At 40.0% G+C, this 16,515-nt stretch overlaps 2 protein-coding genes across 6 annotated transcripts; both read left to right on the forward strand.

Annotated features, from left to right (window-relative positions):
- The first annotated feature begins 193 nt into the window (after positions 1 to 193).
- Positions 194 to 6,381, forward strand: gkap1 (G kinase anchoring protein 1). 3 transcript variants are annotated; one of them, XM_067611840.1, is made up of 12 exons: positions 194 to 350; positions 688 to 954; positions 2,410 to 2,568; positions 2,997 to 3,074; positions 3,422 to 3,560; positions 3,759 to 3,787; positions 3,996 to 4,157; positions 4,382 to 4,468; positions 4,881 to 4,944; positions 5,043 to 5,113; positions 5,200 to 5,277; positions 5,926 to 6,381. In XM_067611840.1, the coding sequence occupies exons 2-12, from the start codon at positions 712 to 714 to the stop codon at positions 5,965 to 5,967; spliced, it is 1,152 nt and encodes a 383-aa protein (XP_067467941.1). In that variant the 5' UTR covers positions 194 to 350; positions 688 to 711; the 3' UTR covers positions 5,968 to 6,381. The 3 variants fall into 3 exon arrangements, with proteins under 3 accessions (XP_067467941.1, XP_067467936.1, XP_067467948.1); XM_067611835.1 differs by having other exon boundaries at positions 199 to 356; XM_067611847.1 differs by having other exon boundaries at positions 199 to 356; positions 3,425 to 3,560; positions 5,926 to 6,380.
- Positions 6,382 to 6,835: 454 nt separating this feature from the next.
- LOC137198192 (ubiquilin-1-like) lies at positions 6,836 to 15,151 on the forward strand. Of its 3 annotated transcripts, none has more exons than XM_067611867.1 (11): positions 6,836 to 7,371; positions 7,572 to 7,687; positions 9,125 to 9,252; positions 9,484 to 9,746; positions 10,405 to 10,560; positions 10,668 to 10,836; positions 11,084 to 11,205; positions 11,348 to 11,431; positions 12,700 to 12,815; positions 12,938 to 13,106; positions 13,630 to 15,151. In XM_067611867.1, the coding sequence occupies exons 1-11, from the start codon at positions 7,240 to 7,242 to the stop codon at positions 13,771 to 13,773; spliced, it is 1,599 nt and encodes a 532-aa protein (XP_067467968.1). In that variant the 5' UTR covers positions 6,836 to 7,239; the 3' UTR covers positions 13,774 to 15,151. The 3 variants fall into 3 exon arrangements, with proteins under 3 accessions (XP_067467968.1, XP_067467959.1, XP_067467978.1); XM_067611858.1 differs by having other exon boundaries at positions 6,837 to 7,371; positions 7,572 to 7,714; XM_067611877.1 differs by lacking the exon at positions 7,572 to 7,687 and having other exon boundaries at positions 6,837 to 7,371.
- Positions 15,152 to 16,515: the final 1,364 nt, after the last annotated feature.

The raw sequence follows: 16,515 nt of genomic DNA on the forward strand, positions 1-16,515 counted from the left end.
CTTTGAATCGAGGTATAAATTAGCATAAAATGGAAATAAATGCAAGTACCTCAAAACTGTACTTAAGTACAGAAGTCTAGTAAATGTACTTAGTTACTTTCTACTACTGCAAAGAACTAATATCTAAAGTATATCAGTTTTCCTTCCCCAGCTGCAGGTGACCACCAGTCGGAACGCGATCTGATTCCTTTTGGCTCCGCCCGGCTGCTGTACTCGGCTGTAGCTGACTCTGGTAGCGAACCAACGGTAGCCAACAGTACCTCCACGGACAGGTGAAAGTCTTCTTTGGCAACTTTTCAAGGGATTACTGCCTCTCCAACACAAGCCAGCGAGTGTATTAAAATCAAAAGGTCAACGTGAGTCCATTCATCTGTTTTTGACTGTCATGCGTCACTACTTTTGCACTTATTTAGAAGCTAACAAACCCGGCTAAGCTTTGTATAGTTAGCTATATAATGCTAGCTTCGTCCGTCAGCAGCGATACAGTTCAGTCACTTTAAATTTATGAGCACTGCTGCCTGTTTTGTTGTTTACACCGACGTTGCAATCTGTTGCTTTACATATTGCTGTTAGCTGATATATGGTCATCATTGTGTTTGAAAAGAGGTTGCAACTAGAAGCTAACTCGTTTTATGACCAGCTTCAAGTTATCCTAACTGAATTGTTCTTTCTTTTGTTTGTCATTAGTTAATACAAGGTTTCTGTGTCACAATGGCATCGCCAGCAATGATCACCGTCCCCACCACCGCCTCCCGCTTCGCCCTGCTGCAGATAGACTCGGACTCAGACTCCGACACCTCTGAGCCGGGGAAGAGCACAACCAAAAACGGACGGGACTCGTCCGGGAAGCCCCGGCAAGGAAAGGCAGCCGGGGGAAAAGCAGGTCAGGGCAACGACAAAAAGAAAGACAAGAAAAAGAAGAAGAAGGAACAGCAGCAGAGTGAGGCCAATGAGGTGAGAAGGCGTGTCTCATGACCCACTGCTTCATAGAGATCTCTGTTATTTACTTGCTGTACATGGCTTCCGTTTTGTGCACAGATGTAAACAGACTTTGCACTTGTGCTGTTTCACTTCAGCTGAACTGAAAGTGCAGAGAGGGTGGTGTCAGGTGCGCTCCAGCAGTGAACTGATAGTGATCTATTTCTTTGTTTACAGTGTTGACATTTATCCAATTCAACAGTGTCTTCAGTTTGCTTACCTACCTAAAACCACAGCCAAAAGTTCCCATAGTACTCAATCTATGATATTAAACAGAGAAGAGGAGGCAACTATTTGTATATAAACACCTTTTGTCAGTCACATAATCAAATAGGCCCTAAGCAAGATGAGACAGATTTATTTATCTAGAGCATTTTCATTTTTAAGTAAACTCAATGTGTCTTACCTCAAAATGTATGTGTAAAGACCTACCGACCCACTCAAAGACAATAAGGAACCCACATCCACCACACATACATGAATCACACACACACATACAGTAACAATCATAAGTCTGAGAAAAACAAGTTTTCAGAGTACTTTTGAAAATTTGCCACATCTGATGTCATCAGGCAGTTTGTACCAGAGAATAAAAAAGCACACTCACCAGATCTGCATCTTATCTTAGGTATAGTTAGAGGTAGGAGAGGTCTGACCCTCATCATTTTAAGACTCAAAACTTAAAGGGACAGCTCACCCCAAAATGCAAAGTACATGTTTTTCCTCTTACTTGTAGTGCTATTTATCTATCTAGATCATTTTGGTGTGAGTTGCCAAGTTTTAGAGATATTGGCCATAGAGACGTCTGCCTTCTCTCAAATACAGTAGAACCTGACAGCACTCAGGTTGTGGTGCTCAAAACGCCAAAAAATACATTTGAAAAACTCAACAACAATGTCTCTTTCCAGAAATCATGACCTGGTTACTCAAGATAATCAACAGATCTTGTTGTGAGCAGTTTCATGTAGGAACTATTTTCTCTCTACCGAACTACACACACCAACCATGAGTAGATGCATGCTTCCTTCTGCACAGTGAGATGGTTGGTGGGTGTAGTTCGGTAGAAAGAAAAACTGCTGTTGAGTTTTTCAAATGTATTTTTTTGGCGCTTTGAGCACCACATGCTGAGTGCCGTCAAGTTCCATCGTATTTGAGAGAAGCCAGACATCTCCACGGCCGATATCTCCAAAAAAACGGCACCTCACACCAATATGATCTACATGGATAAATAGTACCACAGATGAGAGGAAAAATATGTATTTTTGATTTTAGGGTGAACTGTCCCTTTAAAGATAGTTTATACAGAGTATGCACACACATGCTGATGTTTTCCATAGCTGTCAGCAAAGCAAACTAGTGTTTATTATATTGCCAGTATCGGCCACATCAAGAGTTCGTGTTTAGATTTAGTTTTATCTCTTTTTCTATCAGCTACGCAATCTGGCCTTCAAGAAGATTCCTCAGAAGTCTTGCGCTCCGCCTCCCCATATGACACTGTCAGGAATAGCCAGTGAACTCCTCAGTCCTGCGGTAGGCGACCACAGTATACCTTCAGAGGGTTGGCAGCAATGGAAGCAGAGGGATGAGCAGGTAAGAGAAAACAATAACAAAAGTGTGACCTGATGAGCTGTGTGAGTAGAGCCGTTCAGAGGTCAGCAGTAGAGGACTGGATGTACTGGCAGCTTCCATGAGTGCAACAGTATGAGCCAGACGCAGGGTATTCTTAGAACCGATTAATTGATTTTTGTATATTTTTACTTGAAGTGTTTAAAAGCTCTTTCATTCTCCTGTTTGTACTGGAAACCTGTTGGAGGAAGACGGGGTGCACTGAATCTTGTTTAGTAACAGGAATGAAAGAGCAGGTGCATGAAATGCCCCCCTGATGCAAATGTATTATGAACTTTAAGTAAAGTATAAAATAATAGATTATATCTGTTCACATCTGACCTTACAGACAGTACTGTCTATGTATCTCAAGTAGATCCTCTTCCTCATCTATTTTCCTCCTCTCCCCATAGATGACCACTGAACTATATGAGGCCGACTTGGAAAAAGCCTTGATTCTCAGTAAACTGGAATACGAACAACAGAAACAGGTACATTACACACACACACACACACACACACACTAATATTCATCTTTTGAAAGTCAAATTTTGGAGGTATAGTTGTTGGATCCCAGAGTTTTATAGATAATGTAACTGTCTTACATAACTCTTAATTTGGTGCATTATGGATCTGATCACACACTCCTTGAAGCTCAAGATCAACACTTTAAACTCATAGTCATCGTTTCATTTAAAGTCCAGTGTGCTGGAGTAGAGCTAAAACAATGACAAAACATATCACTTTCCTAATAATTTCAAACTGTACTGTATACAATTGAAGTTGAATGTGTAGTTTGTCATTATAAGTAGAAATCAAATGATTTGCTTTCCTTCAGCAGGGCAGCACAAACACATCCTCGCCGAAGTCTCGGGGAGGGAAAGAGGGAGGAGGGAAGAAGGACAAAAAGAAGAATCAGCAGGCAAAAGACAAAAAGACTGTTTCTCTGCAGGACTTCCAGGCTGAAGGCAGTGTAGGTGAGAGAAATGTATTGATCAGTTTCAAAAGCAGTTCAGCTAGAATCCGCCTTTGGTAGTTTAACAGGCTACACCCCGACTCTTTCTTCACTCTTTACTCTCTGTCTGTTTTGGTGAAAAAAATAACAATACATGTATTTTCTTCACAAAGAGCTGTTTAAATTATATTTATGTTAATGTATTTTTATCTCTTTGTAGAACATTTGAGTAAGAAACAAGAGAAAGAGGTGAGCAAAGTCCCTGAGCATTGCTTTCATTTTCTAACTTCCTTGTGAATCTGTACTGCTTTCAAATAAATGAAACACATTTTACATAACATAGCTTAGCTTATTGTATTTATATATATAATAAATATTCTAGTCATTTGTAAATAAGCTCTAGGTTGTGCATGTGTATGATGTTGCATCATCACTTTTGAAAAACATTCCCATCCAGGACGCCAGAGCGGCTAACCCAGCATTGGGAATCGGGCAGGAAGAGCGTTTTTTTAATAAGCTGGAGGATGACGTCAGTCGGATTATTCAACGGGAGAAGAGACGTGAGCAGTACTCTAACAGCCAGGGACAAGAAGTAAACACCTCCACAGAACACGAACCGGTGAGTTGACTGAAACACACGTACATAAACAAACTATTCGTCCAGCTGTCTTTGTTTATTATGCCTCAGGTACTGAATCCACACGAACAAAGCTTGCACATACAGTCAAAAGTTTAAACACAGCTTCCCATTCCCTTGAATGAGAAAGTGTGTCCAAACTTTTGACTGGTACTTTATGTATTGTTGAATTAGTTCATCCTTTCCTTCCCAATCTGTCCTGTTAGGACCCCCGTGCAGAGCAGCTGAAGTACGAGCTGGAGAAGAAAGACCAGGAGATTGATAAGCTAAAGAAGACTATTTCACAGTGGGAGGTCAGCAGTCATAAGCATTTACCCAATTATTCTATAGTTTCACAGAGGAAAAAAAAAATTGTGCATTTGACATGACATGAATCTGACATGAGATAAAGTGGGGAGAAAGAATGAACCAAACACAGCAGAGTTGGATTTTTGCAGGGCAAACTATGGGCAACAATATGGCTAATTCCCCTAAATCCAAAATCTATATTTTGTACATAAAACCGCTCCTGTAGACATGACATGTGAAACGCTTGTACAATAGTGTCATCCTTCTCAAATCATGGAGGCTGCCTGAAATAATATTGGGTACAGATTCCAGTATTGACCCGTTTCAACTGTGAAAAAACACTTTTGAAACCACGCCTGTAGCATGATCCACTTCTCGCCTTTCTGCATCGGTAAATGCTTCTTCTCAACTCCGCAGGTGAAATACAAAGAGGTGAAAGCAAGAAATGCCCAGCTGCTGAAAATGCTCCAACAGGGAGAGAGTGAGTTTAACGTTGCAAAAAATTACGAGCTCACGCATTTCCTGTAAAATGAAGCACGGATATATGATCAGTCTGATGTTTCCTGTTGTTTCCTTCAGTGAAAGATAAAGCAGAAATCCTGCTACAGGTAGAAGAGCTACTACATATCAAAGAAGAACTGTCATCACAGGTATGTTACAGGAAGAGAGAGATTCTATTATTATGATACTTATGCATTTATGTGCATTTGAATGACCTGTTTTTTTTTCCCCTCAGGTAACATTACTACATGGTGCTCTTGAACAAGAAAGGTCTAAAGTCAAAGGTCTCCAGTCCGAACAGCCGAAACATCAGGTGAGTGCACAAATAATCACTAACTATCACTCACTCAGCCACCTGTGATTAGTAACTATAATCAAACCTACGCTGTGATTTACTGTGTTGCATCTGTATTCATTCACACATGTCAGAGTTGAGACGTAGATGCTGTGAGAAGATAATGTGTATTTACTCCACACTGAATTGCATGGGAGGGATTATCTGTGTATTAGCAGATGTTCGTGTGTGTGTGTGTGTGTGTGTGTGTGTGTATACATGGGTGTGTGTATTTGCATGCAGGTTTCTTGTTTCCCTCTCTAGACCAGTGAAACTTCAGGCAGTAGGTCAGATGAAGGGAAAAAAAGTTGCAGCATAAGTAAACCGCAGCATAGAAGTACAGTAACAAAAGAATTTAGTTCACAGCTGAAGTTAAGGTAGAATGAACCTTGTGGTCAGTTCAGAAAATTAAAAAAAAAACCTTCTAATAATGTTTATGTTTGGTTCAGAAATCATTTTGGGTTATCATGTATAATCCCAGAGACCCATTTCTGTGTTGGTGTTTCTTCATGTTATATTGTTATTGACTTTTAACTTGAGGTCAATAAAAATAAGCACACGCTTCAGCAAAATACTTTCTCACGCTCATAAATAATCGTGCTCTCTCTGGTCTTCTCTGGTTGGCAGGGAAACAAGAAAGGGAAGAAAGGCTCCGAGACGGATCTATGAAGGCTCCCACAGGAAAACACCTGCACTGCAAATTCAAATGAATGAATGAACAAATGAAGAAAAACCCCACTGATCATAATCAGGGTTTTCTTTCCTTATTTTTTTAAGTCGGACTCCATGTCAGCATATAATGCATGCCCCACGAAACATACACACACACACACACACACACTACACACTCCAGACATAGCAGGATGTATTAAGAACAAGAATTTCAGAAGCTTTTAAAAATGATTGACTTTTAAGTTTGTGTTGAAAATGGTGTCTTGGCTCTCAGTGCTGCCCTCTGCAGGCATAAAAGTGACACTGCAGCTGCAAGGCTGCGTGCCTGATCTTTATGTGGGTTTTAATGCCAAACTGACAGATGTGAAATGTATGTTTTCTTTTCATTTCTTTCTTTCTCACTGTTAAGTAAATAAAATACTTTTTCTTTGAGAAAAAAAATCTCATATTTTTGTGTACTATGACCTGAAAGTCTTTTTTTTTTTTTTTTAGAAAACGTATGTATCTGAAATGCAGAATGCGACTCTACAGGCAGAAGCTCTGTTTCTATGTTGGTATAGTGGAGCCATCCAGATCTATTAATACTCAATTCCAACCCCACACGTGATTGGAAACTCTTCTGAATGTTGTAATACAAACAGCAAGAGTTGATTTCTTCCTATTTATCATTTTACAGCATCAAATGCTCGGGATCAGCCACAAGTCCTCCAGTTTGTGCAGCTTAATCCATCAGTAATAGAGCATTAAGATGAGATGCAGAGAAGGTGGTGGATGTTTGAACTTCCAGTGCAATCACTTGGTGAAGTTTGGATGATTATGTATTTTTCTGTCATAAGATGCCCCCTTCAATGTGGAGAGACTTGTTTTAAATGTAGGATATATGAAGAGTGAAATCTCGAAACTCCTGATTAATTTTGTGGTGAACTGTACTTTTTAAATTGACTGGTTACAAAAGGATTAGTGCGTGAAAAATTACACCACGTATAAAGAACTGTAATATTATAAAAAGGTAACTAAATAACAAAAATCTGTCATAGTAAAAAAAAAAAAAAAAAAGGTGGATGCTTTGTGTCTGCGCCTCCCTGCGCAGTCGGGTCAGAGCTGGCACACATCCACAATCCACACAACTTTGTGCCGAGTCATCGCGACAGACACGCGCACCTCCGCCCCGGGACTGTGCGCTCCTCCCCAGGTCCGCTCATCATCATCATCATCATCACCACCACCACCATCACCACCACCATCACCGTCCGCCCGCACAGGAGTGAGATGTCAGGCGCGGTGAAAGATGAACCGAGAGCACCGTGTGAGTGTCCGAAGGCTGAAACGATCCACATTGCCGTTAAAAGTGTCACAGACAGCAGAGACTTCAACGTCAGAGGAGACTCTACCGTCAGACAGGTCAGCAGACCAAACGCACCTCTGAGTCTCAACTCCTGTGTGTGTATGTGTGTGTAAATGGCCTGAATGTCTTTCAGTTAATTATTTCTATTCCATTGAATATTATAATGAAACCACACATTTAACCTGTGCCATCACTGCCATATGTTTGCCTGGCAAAAATGCTGTTGTGTGTTTATTGTGTGTGTCTGTGCGTGCAGCTGAAATGTGGTCTAGCAGAGCCCCGAGGGGTCCCTGCAGACCAGCTGGTGTTGATCCACTCCGGCCGGGTCCTAAAAGATTCAGAACTGCTGAGTCACCTCAAACAACAGGATGGGTTAGTCAGCCTGTGCATGATCCAAAGGTACATGAACATATGGGCTCTAGCTGGTGATCAGACACAGACACACACACACTAGAGCTGCTATGTGTCCAGATTTACAGCTCAAAAACAGTGAGTTGTGTGTTTTTGCATTTAACATGCAGCATATGGATATTAAGCAGGACTGTGTGAGTTTTATGGGTTAAACTCCTTTAAAAAAAAAAAAAAAGTCACATGGGACAGTTCAGTCAGTATATTTAAACCACTGCCACTTGCATTAATCAGGAAAGCATATATAAAGTCACTACGAGGTATAAAATTAAAAACTGAGAAATAAATAGCTGCATCATATGTTCTTGTGATTGTTTGTTGATTAATTAAACTAGGTAGGTGTTGTGATTTTTATAAGGCCCTGTGAAAGACGATGGTAAAATATTTATTTTATGCTGAGCTAACACACTAAAATTAACTTGATACTTGAACCAGTCAGTTAAAAGTAATTTGGGTACAAGGACGCACAAACATTTTTGAATTCAACAAAGCCAGCATCATTCAGCTTACTGAGAAGCATTGCCATATATTTGCAAGCATTGACTGATCATCAATGCTATCATCAATCAGCGCTCACTATAATGGGGTACATTTGGTTTAGAAATATGTCAAATGACTAGTATTATTCTTTATCATATGCTGTATAAAGCTTTTCTTTCATTAAATGAATTTAATTTCAGCTGTAATGTTAAAATCTATTGGCAGTATTGCTGATTATATCTGTGCAAAAGTTTTAGCCACTAAAAGTAAAGTGAGGATGCTTTCAAAAAATGATGCCATGAATAGTTTTTATTTATCAAATAACTTCATATAAGGTTCAGTAAACAGAAGAAACTGAAATGAAATAAATGTTTGATGTGAGCAGCTTCGCCTTTAAAACAGCAGCAGTTCTCCTCGGTACACTTGCACACAGTTTTTCAAGGCACTTGGCAGGTTGGTTGTTCAAACTATCTCGGAGAATTTGTGGATTTCGGCGTCTCAGTTGCTTCTGTCTCTTCATGTAATCCCAGACTGACTCCATGATGTTGAGATCAGGGCTCTGCAGGGATAATACCGTCTTTTTCAGGACTTCTTGTCCTTGTTGCTAAAAATAGCTCTTTATTACTCTGGCTGAATGTTTGTGGTTATTGTCATGCTGCAGAATAAATCTTGGATGATCAGACGCCTCCCTGATGGTACTGCATAATGGATTAAGAATCTAAACATCTAAAGTTCCTAAAACTTTTGCACATTACTATATATTATATAACAGGCAAATAAAGTAATAAAATGGATACGCTGGGTATTCACATCAATATCCAACATTAGAATTACTGTATGTGTCATATTAGACTTGAGCGCAAAAACTCTAATGGAACAGTAATGGATGCAGTAATGGAACTTCAAATTAATCCTTCTCAGGCCTCAGCTTTCGTCTGTGGTTTCCACCAATGATTCAGCTTCAGAACCGGTCCAGTCAGAGCTCACAGCTGTTCTTCACCCTGAACCTGAAAACCTCACACCATCTCCCACCTCCCCCCTCTGCCTGGGTAAGGACTGCAGAACATAGTAACACTCATCACCACTGATTATGTTTTGCCTTTACTCATCTCATAAGTGATCACATTTGCATTTCATATGTGATCCTGTTAGTTTCCGGTCATCATTTTTCCTTTCCAGTCTGTCTGGGCTTATATTGCTGCTGTAATATGATCAGACCCCACTCAGCTGTCTTGTGCTTTACAAGCTCCTCTTCTTTTGATCTGATCATGTCTTAACAGTGGAAGGTCTGGACAGTCTTGGCCTAACAAACAACGGGCCTGGCTTCTTCCCTGCACTCCAGCGCCAGATGGAGAAGCAGCTGCTGGCTGACCCAGAGATGGTTCACCATCTCCTGGGCAGCCCCTTTGTGCAGGGTACCCTCTCTAACTCCAGCCCTCAGCTCACCAGACAGCTCATTCTGTCTAATCCCCAAATCCAGCAGCTCCTACAGACAAACCCAGAGGTGGGAGATGTTCTCAACAACACAGATGTCGTTACACAGGTGGGTACAGGTTGGGGAAAAAAAAGATTGTGTGTATTTGAGGTAAAGATGTGGTGGGAGCTTTGAGTGGCAGGGTTTAAGGAGTATATGTGCCAAAGCATTTATTTCTCTATTATCACTATGATAATCATAAAGCTCCAAAGTTTACATATTAAAGGAGCAGAAAGTAATGAATATGCCGTTTTCCATTAAATTAATCAATAAAAAAATACAGGTCTGTTTCTAAACACTTCACTCATAGAGACTGAGGACAATCTCCCAGGTTTCGTTGTTAAAATTGGGTGGAAACAAATTAGAGAGTTTAAAAAAAAACTCTGCATTGCAAAACCAATCCAAAGTCTTTAGGACAGCCCTTCATATTGGGGCACCAGTGAACTGCATGTCACTACAGAGGAGAGTGGGGGGAGAGCATCATCTCCAGTAAGGGGTGAAGGTTTGTTAGCGGCAACTAACAACTACAGTGCATTTAGAAATCCCCAGACTTCAGTAGGTGGGGATCTCCAATTGTCGGGTATTGCAAGACTATTGTGATACAAAACAACTAACGACAAAAAAAATAAATAAATCATTTTTCATTTCATTGAGATGTGGTTGCTTCCGCCTTGACTCATTTCTCCCACCTACAGTATATCTTCTCGCTCTTTGCCTCCTTTTCCAGGTTTTAGAGCTTATCAGGAACCCTGACATGATACATCAAGTGATGCGTAATGAAGACAGAGCATTAAACAATCTGCAACCAGAGCAGGACAACTCTGAAACCATCACTGGTGATCCTGATGGCCTTCAAGAAAATGACAATATCAAACGATCACAAGTACAAGTTTGAATGTTTTTTTTTCTGAATTATCTGTCCAGATAAGGTCAAACTAATCTGGCGTTTTTAGTTATTTTGAGTTGTCTCTTTTCTGCTCTCTCTTTCAGAGCCAGATAGGAGTGCCTCCAGTGGTGTCTGCATCATCTGGGAATCAACAGCCACCCAAAAGAGGAAGAAAGAAGACTCCATCTCTCTCCAGCTGCCCCACAGATCCTCTCATATATCTGAATGCCACACCCACACCTGATCCAAACCCTCAGCCCACTATTACTCCAGGCAAGAAAATACACATCCACGCAATTTAAACTACACAAAATAACCAAAGTATAGATTTCCTCATCTCTCTTTCTCATTTTATCTTAGTTTTACTCCCATTGATTATTTTAAAAGTGTTGAAACTCACTGCCATTTTCTCCAAACTAACCAAAAAAAGGAATCAGATCTACAGTATTTGCCTAATCTATATAAATTACTCCCTGCTGTCCTTCATGTTGTATCTGTGGCCTCATCTCTCTTGTGTCAGGTATGCAGTCACTGCTAGAAGAGATCACGGCCAGTCCAGGACTGATGGAGAGCCTGATGTCTGGGCCGTATATCAGCTGTCTTCTGAATTGCCTCAGCCAGAATCCTGACCTGGCAGCACAGGTATGACAACGCATACAAATGAGCACAGATAAATAATACAGATCGAGTCCATAATCTCTCTACACAATGTATCTCTCACTGTCTGACATCTCTCTAAGCTCTCACAGCAGATACCATAGCTCTCATTTTAATACTGTTTCAGATGTTGCTGAGCCATCCTTTGTTCTCAGGAAATCCTCAGCTACAGCTGCAGATGAGACAGCAGCTGCCTCTGTTCTTGGAACAGGTTTGTTTACTCTCCTCACTGAACTCTCACACTCACTGCAACTAGATAACAACAGTATTACGATTTGCTCAACACTGGGCAAAATGTCTAGTGTGTGTTATATTCATCATTCACTTTACTTGAACAACACATGGTTTTTTATCTTTTTTCCCCTTTTCCTTATCAGATGTCCCTGTTTATCTTAAAAACAGACATATTTCTAATCATTAATTAATATTCATGTATTAATATACTGTAAGTGGCTAATATAAGTACTTTTAAGCCACACTAGCAGAGTGGGTTTAGCGGTTCTGATGATGGTCCATCAGTCTATTCTTATTCAAGGATGGACACTGGACACTATATACTTTAGATATTGGTTATCCGAGTTCTTTGCAGTGGTGGAAAGTAACTAAGTACATTTATGAAACTTTATTTCCATTTTATGCTACTTTATACCTCGATTCAAAGTACAACATTTCCCTCTGAAATATAGCCTATTTCAGAGGGAAATGTTGTACTTTCAACCCCACTAAATTTATTTGACAGCTTTAGTTACTATTTACTTTTCAGATTAATATTTTACACAATGGATAATATGAGTTTTTAAAATACGACACATTGTTAAAGATGAAAACAGTGTTTTCAACCTTTTTGGCTTTTGACGTCTTACAAAAAGCAGTGTGTAGTCGGGGTCACATTTCAGATGTCTGTTAGTTGTTAACAGCTCCGCCAAATTGTGATTTTTCCCTCTAAACTTCTCACATGATTTTATTTTAATAAATGTTCAAATGATCCAATATTTCACCAAAAATCAAAGATTAGAGAGAAAGTTCAAAAACTGAAAACAAATTTGTTTATCAGAACTTTATTTTTTCTTTTTTCCTCTCCCATTAATCATCTCACGACCCCTCAGATTTATCTGGTGACCGTTTAGAGGGGCCCGAACCCTAAGTTGGGAACCACTGGACTAAACTAGATAACTGTATATAAAGTATTAAACTGGCTCCACCTCCAGCAGCTACAACAGTAACATGCTGCTTACACACTGATGCTTCAGTATTAATAATCTAATGATGTCATATATAATAATATATCCACCAGAGGGACCAAACCACTACTTTTACTGCAATATTTTAACTACATTTTGCTGCTAATACTTTTACTTAAGTAGGATTTTTCATGTAGGACTTGTAATGGAGTATTTTTACATTGCTGTATCGGTACTTTTACCAATACAGCAAAGGATCTGAATACTTCTTCCACCACTGTCTATGATAAATGTGTAGATGCAGAGTCCAGAGCTGCTGTCAACCATGTTGAACCCCAGAGCCATGGAGGCTCTTCTTCAGATCCAACAGGGCCTCCAGACTCTGACTACAGAGGCCCCTGCCCTCATACCTGCGTGAGTAAAAACACACCTCAAGATAAAGATCACTCACTTGATGGTTTAGTTTCAGGGTAGAAGTGTTTTTTTATGAAATGTGTATTAGATATATTTTACAACTTTTCATGTCTGTCCTGCAGGGCTGAACCTGGAAACACTGGAGCCAATGTTAATGCTGCCCCTGAGCACGGGCCTGACTCTGTCCCAAACAACCAATCAGGAAGTGGTCCTCAGGTAGCCACAGTGACAGAGCAGCAGCAGCTGTTTGTACAACAGATGTTGCAGGCGCTGGCTAGTGCTAATCGTGAGGTACTTACACTTTCTGTTTAGTTCAGTGACTGTAATTGTTCTTGAATTTGAAACACATCAGTTCTAGGCCTAAAGATTACAGGGACACACTCTGCAATGCTTCTTTTTCTTCTCTGAAATGGTTTACTGCTTATTGCACAAAGAACAAACATTTTTAAAGTATTTACAGAAAGAGTACCATGCTGAAAGTTGGTCATATAACTAGGACAAGAGTCAGTATTCAATCCTGTGTATCCCATGTGCATTTTTTCAGTGTGGTCAAATAAGAAAATACAGTAAACATGCTGTGGACACATGTCACAGACACACAGTTTGTAGTATATTTGTTTATTTATTTTTTTCTAATTTACAAAAATTGACTTGGGGACAGATTAAGACAGACACAGGAGACCAAAGGGGGACAGTGTAAACCTGAAGCACATTGAAACTCCCAGAGGCACAAATTTCTTTACGTACTAATTCTTTTTGTCATGTTATTGTAATAACTAACACTTTAAATAACTCTCCTGTCACGTCCTGTCAGGTCCATCGTGAGGAGGCTGATTTTCAGGAGGAGCTGGAGCAGCTGAGCTCTATGGGCTTCACAGACCGACAGGCTAACCTTCAGGCCCTCATCAGCACCGGAGGAGACCTCATCACTGCTGTACAACATCTGCTCAGTCAGTGACACACAGATGTTTCTCTGTCCACATGCTGTACGTGCACACATAAATGAATGCACCTGTACTAACATTTACATGTAAGTCCCTACAATCCAACAGTCATACATGCTGTACTTTTTAAGACACAATTCATTCAGGAACTTCCCACACTAACCTCTGTCTGCTGTTGTAAATTGTATTCAGCCCTCGCATTAGTCACACTTGTACACTTAGCACTTACTTTTTATAAAGAGAGAACTGAGAAAACTTACACATACAGGAGGATTTTCTTCCTCAGAGTGAGAGCTTTGGATTAATATTCGGGTAGAAATTGAAGAATACACTCACATTCATTCACTCGTACTTGAATCCACCTAACATACTGTAGCGCAACTGCATACATATTCAGAATCAAGTCATGTATTATTAATCTCTGTACAGCCACACGATTGAGCTCAGGCCCCTTTTCATCCCGCCACCTGGTCAGATTCTAATGAAAGCTTTTAACACCCAGAGACAGTCAGATGTCCTGGAAGCACACAGACGATTCACACTCTCAGGCAACAGATTGAACCACAAACACAATCTGCTGTGTGTTGTTTCTGCTCTCTCTTGCTGCCACCATAAGCTGTTAAGACACACTGATAATTATTAATCTGTAAAGGTACACCCAACTGCAAAAGATGTATTTAATATGGAGAGCATGACTTTGTGCACAGCCAAAAAGTGGTCGAATATCAGTGTTTATCTTGAGGCTACATAGGAACAGAAATTATGATCTGCATAGCTAAGCTGCTCATCCTGTTCATAGGAGAAAAAGTCTATTAGGCTAGAAAATGAGAGTCCAAACCCGAAAAAAAAAGAATTTGAACCTTTTTGGACCTTACAACACACCTATAATGATGATGATTATGATTTACTATGCATAAGGAGCCAGTTAGAAAGCTCATGTGCTCTCCTTCAGTTTAGCTCCAGTAAATATACAGTATCACGCTGCAGTGTTTGTGTGGTACATTTTATATCCTTTTGGATTTCACTAGCAAACTGAGCAACATACGCTCACTCATTTAGCTGACTTGTGGCTCTGACATAATCAGTGGAAACTGTTGAATGCTATCATCACATGCTGTTACTTTTGCATCAGCTCAATGCTATTTGTCAGTAGAAATTAATACATGTTCATGGGACATTCTCCACACAAGGCTCCTCTGCTTTCGTCATGTAAAGCATGTTATGTTCCTTCCATACATTGGTCTTCATGGTGTAATGAACAGTTGTTTTGCATCAGTACAGTAGTTTTAGAGGGCTATGCCAATGAATAAGAGTTTGGTTCTGGTTGGTCAAAACACGATATCACCTTGAGCATCACCTGTCAGTCTCAATAAAGACAAAATCAAACACAAACTGGGCTGCTGTCTTCTCTGATGGATAAATGCATTTTTTTTAATCACAATTGTAACACATTTTTCTACAATAACCCAACCAAAACAAAAATCCTCAACTGATCAGAATTAAAAATTAGTTATTAGCTATTTTACTCTTAGTAAATTAAGTAAAGTTCCCATTCCCCCCCTGCTGTGTCTGGACCTACTCTTGTACTACTCTACCACAAACACAAGGGGGCAGTTACACTTTACTTCTTCAGTAATATCAGCTGTTTTGATATGTATAGCTGGAATTATGCAGGCACAACATATTTTATAACAAATCTCAGCTGTGGCAATTAAAGCAGTGTAGGTTGTAAGTTAAACCTTTATTATTTATATATTATTTAACCTCTGTGTAAATCAATAGTCTGAAATCTGTAGAAGGTTGAAGACTCATTTGACTTACCAGCACAACATGTGTGTGTAAGAGAGAGGGTTGTCCTCTGTATTCCATTCCTGCTTTTGTGTTCTCGTTGCCAGAGACCTCATGGATTAAGTGACACACAAGACACATACTCCGTCATCAGATCCGTGTGTATGTGATCCACTTGACAACCTGTATGTATGTGTGTGTGTGTGTGTGTGTGTGTGTGTGTGTCTGTTGCTGCCAGACTGAGGGGGTTTTAATCTTCAGTGGTGTTTATGTGTGTGTGTCGCAGTGTGTCCGTACATTCGTCTGGATGTGTGAGATATGAGAGTAGCCGAGGGGGGTTTTTGGATTAGAAGCTCCTAAAATATTCGGAATGAGGTTTGAAGATGAGTCACACCACAAAAACAGCTCTACAGTGCTGAGTGGAGGTGTGTGTGAGTGTGTGTTTGGCCGAGAGTACGGGGGCATCGTGATCATGGTCATCTCATCTGTGTGTGTGTGTCTTTTTAAGATGGTCATAGATCAGCCAGCAGGAATCACAAAGCCATGACCTGATCTGACCTCTTGTCTGGGTGTCAGAAAAGCCAAATTTTCCTCACAGCAGTGTGTAACAGTAAGGTGTTTACTCTTAATCCCTTTAATCCTTTTACTTCACCACATTCAGTGTGAAGATTGAAATTTTAAGATTGGTTGGTGCATTTGGCAGTTAATGCCAGTGCATGAAAGGTAGTTTGACAAATCATAGAAAACATGATTTGCTGTTGCCTGTAACTAATCCGTTTCCTGAATCTAAGTTGTCAGTAACCTCAGCAAACCTGGTTAGACTTTAAAAAATCAATTTAAAAGCAGGTGAGGAAACCTCTATTGTTGAAGGGAAAGCAGAAAGATAATCAAGAACCATAAAACTGTGTTTGGTGAAGCAGTATTCATCAGGGAAATGGTACAACGTCATAGCAAGCAGCAGAAACATT

Source organism: Thunnus thynnus, chromosome 2 (genome assembly GCF_963924715.1).
Source record: "Thunnus thynnus chromosome 2, fThuThy2.1, whole genome shotgun sequence".
NCBI lineage: Eukaryota > Metazoa > Chordata > Actinopteri > Scombriformes > Scombridae > Thunnus > Thunnus thynnus.

Coding starts and splice junctions, on each gene's coding strand:
- gkap1 (XM_067611840.1), top strand. CDS start 712: ATGGCATCGCCAGCAATGATCACCGTCCCCACCACCGCCTCCCGCTTC. Junction 3,075..3,421: donor AATACGAACAACAGAAACAG/GTACATTACACA, acceptor GCTTTCCTTCAG/CAGGGCAGCACAAACACATC. Junction 3,788..3,995: donor GTAAGAAACAAGAGAAAGAG/GTGAGCAAAGTC, acceptor ATTCCCATCCAG/GACGCCAGAGCGGCTAACCC.
- LOC137198192 (XM_067611858.1), top strand. CDS start 7,240: ATGTCAGGCGCGGTGAAAGATGAACCGAGAGCACCGTGTGAGTGTCCG. Junction 7,372..7,571: donor GAGACTCTACCGTCAGACAG/GTCAGCAGACCA, acceptor CTGTGCGTGCAG/CTGAAATGTGGTCTAGCAGA. Junction 10,561..10,667: donor ACAATATCAAACGATCACAA/GTACAAGTTTGA, acceptor TCTCTCTTTCAG/AGCCAGATAGGAGTGCCTCC.